The 10,991-nt window shown below is 30.3% G+C and overlaps 1 protein-coding gene across 2 annotated transcripts; it reads right to left on the bottom strand.

Moving 5' to 3' along the window:
- Positions 1-7,255: 7,255 nt before the first annotated feature.
- Positions 7,256-10,711, bottom strand: LOC146913592 (uncharacterized). Of its 2 annotated transcripts, XM_085716784.1 has the most exons (6): positions 9,651-10,711; positions 9,340-9,558; positions 9,155-9,247; positions 8,969-9,073; positions 7,610-7,927; positions 7,256-7,504 (listed from the first exon to the last, which is right to left on the bottom strand). In XM_085716784.1, exons 1-6 carry the CDS (start codon positions 9,687-9,689, stop codon positions 7,424-7,426), a joined length of 855 nt encoding a protein of 284 aa, XP_085572910.1. In that variant the 5' UTR covers positions 9,690-10,711; the 3' UTR covers positions 7,256-7,423. The 2 variants fall into 2 exon arrangements, with proteins under 2 accessions (XP_085572910.1, XP_085572911.1); XM_085716785.1 differs by lacking the exon at positions 8,969-9,073.
- Between the last annotated feature and the right edge of the window lie 280 nt (positions 10,712-10,991).

Here is a 10,991-nt window from a genome sequence, read left to right as displayed (position 1 = left end):
ACTTGAATCATTGTCGCCCTCATATGATATTACAAGACTTTGTTCTATGGGAATGCATATGATATTGCTAGTCATATAAGATAGTTAGGTTTTATTTTCTGTAGTATGGATTTAGAGAAATATGCATGTGTGAGATAAATTTAGCGCGTGAGATAAATTTAGATGAATTCACACTATGCACAACAATTAAGAGTTTGAGTCAAGGAACACATTTCTATCTTGAAATAGGTCAATATGCTAGTTCGGAAGATTGTTGTTTGTGTGATAGAAGATGTTGTACTTTTATTTGATAGAATATGAATTTTGATAAATATGCATGTGTGAGCTGAATTTAGCTTCATTCAACTTGGGATTTGTCACCCTCGTATGATATGATTAATTTGAATTCACATTATGCACATTTCTATTTTGATGTCCTTGTCTGTTATGTCTAGCTTGCTACTGTTGAAAATAGAAGCTACCCTTATATTTTTCTATTTGCAATGTTTTGAGGAAATTTGTATTGTGAAACCTAATATTGTTTTGCATCATTTTGTTGCCTGTTATTATTTGGGTTCATCAAAATTCTGGGACAGTTTAGTTTTGCGTTCTGACCGGTGATGCAAGTCACATTTTTGTGGATTAATGTCTGACCGGTCTGGTGTCTTTTGATGTCATGTTGATTCAATGTAGTTTATGGTTGGTTAGATGGATTTCACGGCGATTTATTTTGTCAAGTTCTTTGGTTATAGTTCTAGAAGAGCATGAGATAGTGTAGTTTACTTTTTCTGCTGTTTGGTGTATAGGGTTAGGGGTCTACTGGAGTGGTGCCGGCTGGCGTTTTAAGGGCAGCAGGTGTTCTGTTTGGTTCCCTGTTTTGTGCAGCGGCTTTGAAAGGGGAAATCGGTGTTTGTTTGGCTCTGATTTTCCGTCAAGATTTTACTTTGATATTAAGAGGCTTTTGAAAGTGTCATCGATAGAGTTATGCATGTGGAAATTCAGACATTGATAGAGCGTTTGTATTTGTACCAATAAGGAGTTCTATGAACTGTTATTATAGTCCATGTCCCAAATTTTGGCCAAGTCGAAAAGAGTATATAATGAAAAATATTTTACTATCTTTTCATTTGAAATCTATCAAAAGTACAACCAATTTAGAACGGTTTTTGGGGCTTTAGTGGGTATTGAAAGCTATGAACTGTTCAAAAATTACACAATAAGTCGTGTTCTTATTCTTCTCCAACGCTTGATTGAAATTGTATTTTATGTGCATAATTTTGTTTAATCCTTTGGAAAATCTAATCTCCTGAAGTATTAACTCATTTTAATACGGTAGGCGATTGGATTTTAAAAAGTAATAAAAAAAATCATGCAGACAAAGTAAAATTCAAACAATATAATCGAGCACTTGAGAAGAACAAGAACACACGATTATTCAGGAAATGTATGAACGATTTTTAGCTTTCATAATCTACTAAACCCTAAATACTAAAAAGTATTGAAAAGTGATTGCCATGAGAATGTTCAATCCATCGCAGTTGTCAATGATGCATTGTTGGGTGAGTGATTTGTTAATCTCAACAACAAGCTCAGAGAGTTGTGTAGGGATATGAGATGAAATTTCGAGATGGAAGCAAAATAAGGAAAAAGATCAACTTTGAAAAAAAAAATAGAAAGGTTGTGAGATATTAGAAATGGTTGAAAATGGACCCATCAATGATATTATTTTTTGGTATGGAGAAAATGAAAACATGAGTGAACGATATAGATTTAAACATAAGTGCTTATTTTAGAATAAAGTCAAAGATTTGAATCTTGAAAATCCATATGCAAATTGATCTAAAGAACTACACTTTCTTATCATGCTTACCATACACCTCCCCAATCCAATTTTTCAAGTTACTTGTACAAACATTTTATTTTTGTAAAAATATTTGAATGACAGCCTCTACCCTAAAATATTTATTATATAATATAAATAATAAGAAGAAAATGTTATACATTTGAGAGAGTAAAATGTTGAATTTGAAAATTTTTTCAATAAAACAATTAAGAAATGTCATGTAAAACTAGAATTGTTCAATTGATTAAGGTTTTTCGGCACTAGAATTTTTCCAATTGTTTAAGGTTGTAAAACCACATTTGTGCTTTAAAGTTCGCCAAAATCGCGGTGCACCATTAACAACAATGATGGATTGAAAATCTATCATAGGTACAACTACGTTACACAGCCTTTCTGTCTTTTGGGTTTTAGTGGTATTGAAACCTATGAATTTGTTCAATAATTACCTAATGAGTCTCATGTTCTTATTCTTCTCCAACACTTATTTTTTTTATTTGAATTGTATTTTATCTACATAATTCTTTTTAATACTTTGGAAAATCTAATCACCTAAAGTATTATCCCGATTGAATACCATAGGCGATTGGGTTTTATGAAGTAATAAAAAAAATCATCCAAACAAAATAAAATTCAAACAATATAATCAAGCACTTTAAAAGAACAAGAATTTACGACTTATTCAGCAAATGTATGAACAATTCTTAGCATTCATACACACCACTAAACCCTAAATACTAAAAATGATTGAAAAGTGGTTGTAATTATAATTTTCAATCAACAAGATAAATTTTTTAGATGTAAACAAATTAAGGAAAAAGGTAAAACTTTGAAAAAATAGAAAGGCGGTGAGATATTGGAAATGATTGAAAATGGATCAATGATATATATTTTCTGTTTGAACAAAATTGTATCGTTGAATCGAGGTGCTCCGTTGGATTTTTGCTGCTAGAAACTCTCAAAAGTTTACTATGGTTTGTATTATTTAACTAAAAGTAGATCACTAAAAGTAAATTTGACAAAAATACATTAATCATCCTTTAATTTAATTTTAGATAACGATTTTGTCATTTACATTTTTCTACGTCATGTTTGTTCTTTTAGTCGGTTTACATATAAATTATCAAACATTGAATTTAAAATTTGTATAAAAACATGAGTTAAGGATATAGATTTAAACATTAGGAGCTTATTTTGAAATAAAGTCATAGATAATGACAAACTCATAGATTTAAATCTTGAAAATCCGTATACAAATTGATAAAAAAAATGACAAGAAAAAAAAATATACAAAATTATTATCTAAAATTAAGTTAAAGGACAACAAGAATAATTATGTGAAGCAAAGAAAATTTGGTAAAATAACTTTTCTCTTCACGGGCCAGATGACAGATATGCCCACACAATAACTTTTCAATTTTTTTTTTTTGTCAAATAAATTTTCAATTCTAGAATATTCTTTCAACGTCTTTAATTAAAAAATATATATTCACGTTTAATATTATTGTTTCATATTCTTACATTAATTACTTAATGTGGTGAGACATGAATTATTAATTAGAGATTGATTGAAAAATGCATTTTCGTATACTCAATTCATTTCTAATTATAAGCACACGTTAAGAAAAATAATTGTTATATGTCACATTTCAAATAATTAGATGCATATTAATTTTCACAAACAAAATCCATATTAATGCAGAACTATTGAATCAAAAACTTTATCTTCATTGTGTGCCTGAGGCATGCTATAAGAAAAACATGTTGTACATGCTAACTAAGCACTGGAAGAATCAACTCAAACATGTTCTGCTTTGTGCCCTTTTTTCTTTTCCACTACAAAAATACACAAAAATTCAAAAACGAAAGCATGCATAGTATTAAATACGAATGTAATATATAAATTGAAACTTTAACATAAGGCTTAACCTTTTGATCATAGAACGTGAACTTAATTCTTTCATAACTTTGAAAATGAACATGACTTAATTTCAGTTTTTGCAAACTCATAAACCATATACCATGTCATTTTAAACATATCACCTCATCATTTTTTTAGTTAAAAAATATAATGAATGGACCAAAACTGTGATATTTCAAATTAGAGAGACCAATTATGCAAAATGAAGAAAATAGAAGCATAAAAAATGCAATTAATTAATAAATATAAAACTTGAACATAAATTATGTACTTGAACATAAATATAAATTTTGAACGCGATTAAAATGCTTGAATATAAATATATAACTTGAAAATAAATAAATTGGTTGGATATAAATAAAGTGCTTGAATACAAATAAAGATTTTAAACATCTACTATCTACTATTTTTTAAAGTAAAGATTGCATTTGGCCCCAACATTAATCTTTAAGCATATACAAATTTTGGACTACCATACCTAAAAACTTGAGCATAAAATTTCCATCAAATCTTTGAGAAGGGGCCCAATCTCGTAAAATTTATAACCAACTTTTGAACTTAAAACACAAAGCTTCAATTTTTAAGCGTAAAATTGAGACTTTATGAGTTAGGAACTTTGGTATATGGCCTTATCCTCTGTATAGTTCTTATACATAACAAGAGGCTAGAAACTTTTACATAACTTGAACATAAACAATATAACCATTAATGTAAACATTATAAAGCCTAGAAACTTTATTTTTTTCAAAAAAAAAAAAAACTAAACGACATAAAACTTGACCAAAACTAAATGCTTGAACATATAGAACTTGAACAACAAACTTAAATAAAATTTTGAACACAAATATAGAACTTTTTTTTTTTGGTCAAGAAATATAGAACTTTTTAATGAATCAAAATATAGAACTTGAACAAAATAAATGCTTGAACATAAATATAGAACTTAAACTTAACAAAAAGAGAAAAACAACTACTATTAAATAGCATTAGTTAACAAAGAGATAAGATGGATAGAAGAAATTGAAGTTCTTAACCCCCACACACACACCAACTTGGCCAAGGTAGAAGGAGAAAGGAAAAAAAACTCACCACAAATTTCTTTCTAAATTTTTTCTAAGTGTCTAACATGGAAAATGGGAGGAATGTGGAAGTATTTATAGAGAAAGAGAGGAAGTGTCTTGGTTATCATGTAATTAGGCTCCTTGTGAGAGTTTGGTTGGTCATTTTTCCCCTATGGTTAAGGCTTGGTTGGTCATTTTCTCTTATTTCCTAGCTAGCATCTAAATGCTCAAGTCTCATTTTCCTTACATAAAGTTGTTATGTTTCCTTTTCTTCTTTTGTTGGTTACTCAATACTATCAGCTTTGAAAGAAGAAGGGAAAAAAAAAGGAATATATTATCATCTAAGTTTTGTCAATAGAAACTCATGGTAAGTATCATAAAAAAGCAAATGAGTAGAATCCTCAAGTAAAAAGGGATTTAGGTTAGGAAATAGTCTTTTTATTAGAAAAAAAGGGCAAGGAGGATAGCCCTCTAATCAAATCTATAAACTTAGATGACGAGAGCTAAACAAGACCATTCATTTAATTTTAGTTCCTATAAAGTTTTTTTTTAGTATTATCTATGATTCTACATTTTAATTGTGAACTGAATTATTTTTTGAGCAAATTTGTGAACTGAAATTATGTTCATTTAACTTTAGACTGTCGCGCCCTCATATGATATGACAAGACTTTGTTCTATCGGATTGCATATGATATTGTTTGTGTAATTTAAGATATTTTAGTTTTTTTTTTTGGGAAAAAAGATATTTTAGTTTTATTTTCTGAAACATGGATTTAGAGAAATATGCATGTGTGAGATAAATTTAGCTTATGATATGATTTAGTTGAATTCACACTATGCACAACAATTAAGAGTTGGAGTAAAGGAACACATTTCCAGCTTGGAAGATTATTATTTGTGTGCTATAAGATGTTTTAGTTTTATTTGGATTATTGTCACCCTCATATGATATGGACATGGTTAACTTGAATACACACACTATATGCATATACGTACAGGAATATGTCTCAAAATTCTATCCCAATTTCATCCCATAGTATAGCCATAAAACCTACAGGATAATTAATTTCATTAGGAGAGACAAGAGGACCAATTTGGTCTTCAAGATTGACATACCCATGGATGGAGCGTTTGTTTCAAGTCATATTTGGTCCTCAGAATATGATATAGGAAAGTATATTTGTATGTTTGTTTCAAATTTTTAAAATTTTATTCTTGGAAATAAAAAGTTGTTGGGAATGCTTTGTTCCTAAAGAAATTGGGAGGAATAAAGTTTCCATGAAGGTGGGAATAAAATCATTAATTAATATCCATAAATATCGTTTTATCGGTCATTTCCAGGAATACTTTAAATACTAACCAAACAAGTTTTCTCATTAAACCTAGTAATAAAATTTTCATCCTCTTTTGTCAAAAAAAAAAAAAAAAAATTTCATCCTCCCAGAAAAATTATTCCCATGATTATATTTGTAAACTTTGAAACAAACACCCTCTAAATATCTTTTCAAAATTTTGTGGTGTTTTGTCTTTAATTATACAAGATATATTTGGTTTAACTTTCAATCAAGCCTTTACGACAGCTCTCTAAATAGGAGAAGATGTTGAATTAACACACTCATAGAAAACACACCCACATTTATACTTGGAGTGTGTTTGGGAAGAGGGTTTAGGAGGGGAAGGGAGGGGATGGCTCACTTTTATTTTTTAAATTACGAACAATGTAAAATGTCTTTTTAGGATAAATTAAGTGTTTTTGAAGTATTATATGATCATTTATCATGTTGTTAATTCAATTTTTTAAAAATCATTTTATAATGTCTTTAAATTAAAAAAGGAATGTAAGCCCTCCCCTCCCTTCCCCTCCTAAACCCTCTTCCCAAACACACCCTTGGTTTTCATGGCTTGAACCCACAATTTCTCAGGATTGGCCACCATTTGCCAAACTAACTTACACATTTAAGCTTCATTCAAACTCTATACTCCTAAACCCTAGTACACTTTCTCCTTTCGGTTTACAAATAGTTTCCTAAGAAATTAACACTACAAGAAACTTGCCATTTAGCAACGACAGAAACCGTTGGTAAAGGTCTCAAAAGCCGTTGCTATAGGTCATAAAACCTATACCAACGCCCACCTGCTACCGTCTAGGATACTATGCTTATACCAACGGCAAGAATGCCGTCCCAATAGCTTATACCAACGGAAAATTAGCTTGATGCTATAGATTTCGGAGCTATAGCAACGACATTTTACACCTATTAAAGAGCTTTAGTCAACCACCATATCCGTTGGTATAGGACCAAACTGTCCGTTGCTATAGGTTCTCTCTCTTTTTTTTAATAAAATTCACCCTAAGATAAATATTTTTTAATAATAATAAAATTTTCACAATAATTCCTGACCAAAAAAAATAATATATTCGGCAATACTTTTTTATTGCACTAAACAAAATTTAAGGTAACATAAAAAAAAATTAATTACATGATCAAAGTAGTAAGTCTTACAAACATATCAAAATAACAAAATAATGTCAATTTTATATAATAACCAACACAAAAATAGATACTACATCAAAAAAACACTAGATGAGCCTAAACATATCCAAGATAAAAACAATTTCTAATCTTCCTCTCTTCCGTCTTCGTCACTGGATCGACTTGAAGAATTTATATGGTTTGGAGCACTAGCACCATCTCTGGCCTATTAAAAATAAAAATAAAATATGTTACAAACTCTACTTAATTCATGTTATCATAATATTCAAAATCTGAACTCGAAAAGTAAAATATCAATTATATAATATACCTGTTTTGCAGCTTGTAAAATATCATTCAAATCTTCTTGAGATAATCGATTTTGTATCACTGACATCATATTTGCCATAAACACATTTGTCCTCTCTTGACTTTCTCGCATTTTCTTAAGTTCATCCCTCAATTCTTGATTTTCAGACAAAGAAGCTTTTGATTTCTTAGGTTTGGGAATATTGCCTATACAACGCACATGTCCCCTCTTTTCAGCTCCTTTTACTCGGGAATAAATGTCATTCTTCCAGGGCATATGACTTTGTGTCCCTGTCGATTGAGAAGTTTCTGCCTCATTATTATATTTGTTTAGTTCTTCCTGAAAAATTATAAGATACTACCTCCGTCCCTAATTATAGGACCCTTTTGAAAAAATAACGCATATTAAGAAAATTGATAAGTGTAATAAATATGTTAGTAATTAGTATTGTTTTTACAATTTTATCCTTTAAAAGAGAGAGAGATAGTTTATGTTTTCACGTAATATTTAATGTTGATTGAAGAAAAAGATATAAATAAATAGGGGTATGTTGGTAAAGAATTAATTAATGTACTTGGAAATACCAAAAGGGTCTTATAAAAAGAGACAAAAAAAATTCTCAAAAGGGTCCTATAATTTGGGACGGAGGTAGTATATAGATTATAAGAATACATTTTAAAATAGAATTCATTAATATGACAATCAAAACAATTGAAAAGGGTCACTTTTATGTCATAATCAAACAGAAATGTTCATTAAAATAGAACAATTGAACATAATTCAGAACAGAATTCAAAACAGAGTTCATTAATTTAAAACAAAATTCAGAACATAATTAAATTAGAACAACTGAACCAGAACAATTAAAACAGAATAAGCAGGATCAAAGTAATGGTTGTGGATGGTCATTCGAAAAGGGGACCGCTCATTCGAATATATCAGTTATTTGTAACAACTAGTTCAATTTTACCAACAATAAAAACACACAGCATCATGACAAGACAATCCGAAATGAGGCCAATCTAAATAACAAAATTCCCCACCTGAATGGCATCATAAAATTCATTCAAATGGAACTAACTGAACTATACTTGCAAAACAAACTTCAGAACATAATTCAATCAGAGCAATTGAACTAGAACAATTGTTACAGAACAATTAAAATTGAATAAGCAAGTCCAATTTTATGTCACAATCAAAACATAATTCGGAACAATTAAAACAGAACAATTGAACCAGTTTCAATTCTTACGGTCATAATTCAATTTTATAAAACATTCAATTTTATACAACAGCCGGGGATCCAATTTCATTGATTTAACATATCGTTTCAATATAAGTTATAGAATCAAAAAAGGTATGAACGAAAGAAAGTCTTACTATAAATCTTGCAGCATGTTCATTAACAATTGAACCATCTTTACGAGTACGTGTATCAATGTAAATCTCTTTGCGTGTGGGCGACACTCCTTTGGCTTTTTCTTTCTAATACCAACCAAATGAAATTATAAGTAATTTGTTTTATAAATACAATTTATTCAATTACAAGTTCAAATATTAACTAACCTTCTCATTGATCAATTTTGGAAGACTTTTTGTACCCATGCAATGAATATCTTCATATCTTTTACGATTCTGACTATTCTTTTTACTTTCTTTCTACAATTGATACAACATAATGTTAGTCGAAAGAAGGAACCAAGTTCGAAGATTTTTATAGTATGATAATATCTCTTTTAAATTTGACTTACTTGTGCCTCTTCAGAAAACCAATGATGAACCAATTCACGATATTGACTTCGGTCAACTCGAGAATCTAGTACAGCATTTGCAACTTCTTCTTCCGTTTTACTTGCGTCAAATGTCTTTCCTTTTATAGAACACTTCCATTGTTTCCACTTCATATTCATCTCATGTATCAGATATTCTCTTGTAGTCTCATTCATAGGAGGATCAAACCCAAAGAATTTCTACACATATATAGATGTGTTAAGTAAATACAGCATTAGTGATAAAAAAAAATTGGGTACATAATTATTTAAATATATTGTTAATATAATACCTCTATTTGCAAAACCATGTCATTCTTATTCATAGACATCCCTCACCTTTGCATCTAGAGCAACAGACCAGTCCTTGCTTCTCTCATCATGTACATAAAATACCTTTTTGTCGTGTGATGCAAAAACAGTACCTCTCCCTAAATGCTTTGATTCAAATATTTTTTCTTTCAAAGTACCAACAGAGATGAAAGGACCATCCATGGAAATTGAATCATAATCTCTTGCACTTTTAAATTTATAATACACCGCCATGGTATATATCTCTTTCAATCTATAAAAGATGATTGATTTACCAAAGCAATAACAAAACACAAAGGGCCTCTGAAATTATAAAAATAATAACTAATAGAAAACCCTGATATTGAAACTGAACAAATCAAAAACAGTACAATAAATTCAAGCTATTTTTTTTTCTTCTTTTTTCTCTTCCCTAAACTTGCAGATTATACTAAGATTAGGATCGAACACAAATCGAACCGATCGAACCAATGAGATTCACTTGTGTAATTCTTCACTGAAGCTTCCTCTTCGTTACAAAACTCTGAATCACGAACGACCAAAAAACCTTCCTTCAGAACTGTTTAGCGTGAGAATCAGGCGAATCCAAATCAGAAACTTGGAGAAGTCATATCAAGAGTAATTAGGGTTTGTGATTGAATCGAACCGAAGCAGAAGAACAACAAGATTTGATTGTTCCTTCGGTAATTAAACCGTAATCAAACCCTAAACGACGAGCCTGTGAACGGTTGTTCTGATTCGGATTGAACCTTCCTGATAGGCAGCGATGGAGCCTTCAAACGAGAATCGCGAGCATCTTCATCATCTTCGTCATCTTCTTCTTCTTCTTCCAGCGATGTAGCAGCGGAAAATTGGAATTGATTATTGAATAACGGTGAAACGGATCGAAGAGCGGTTACGGAGAATTGAATTGAATTGAGTTTGTTATGTTAAGGTTGGGAAAGCTGGGGTGAGAGAGGATAAGAGTAGAAAGATGGGAGCAAAAAGAGAGAATGGTGTGAATTGAATTATGGGGATTGGGGGACTCACGAGATGAAGGTGTGGTCTTCAAAAACAAGGACCCTGATAATTAAAAACAGTGCAATGTTGCTTTGCTTTGATAAGTTTAACTAACCGTAACTCGTTAACACGTCTTTCCGTGAATTGTTCAACAGTTTTTCATACTTCTCTGTTTGGGTTGTTTTTTTTGGTAGTTGTTTTTTTTGGCGCTTTTTCATTCTTAATTCTTAACCTATAGCAGCGGGGTATTGAAACATCAGTTGCTAAATTTTATCTATATCAACTCTTTTTTCTGCAGTTGTTAAAAGTGACCGTTGCTATAT

Source organism: Medicago sativa, chromosome 6 (genome assembly GCF_051527215.1).
Source record: "Medicago sativa cultivar Bolivia chromosome 6, Bolivia_mono, whole genome shotgun sequence".
Classification (NCBI taxonomy): Eukaryota; Viridiplantae; Streptophyta; class Magnoliopsida; order Fabales; family Fabaceae; genus Medicago; species Medicago sativa.
The sequence above is the reverse complement of the archived record's forward strand: the minus strand, read 5'-3'. Positions and strand labels throughout refer to the sequence as shown.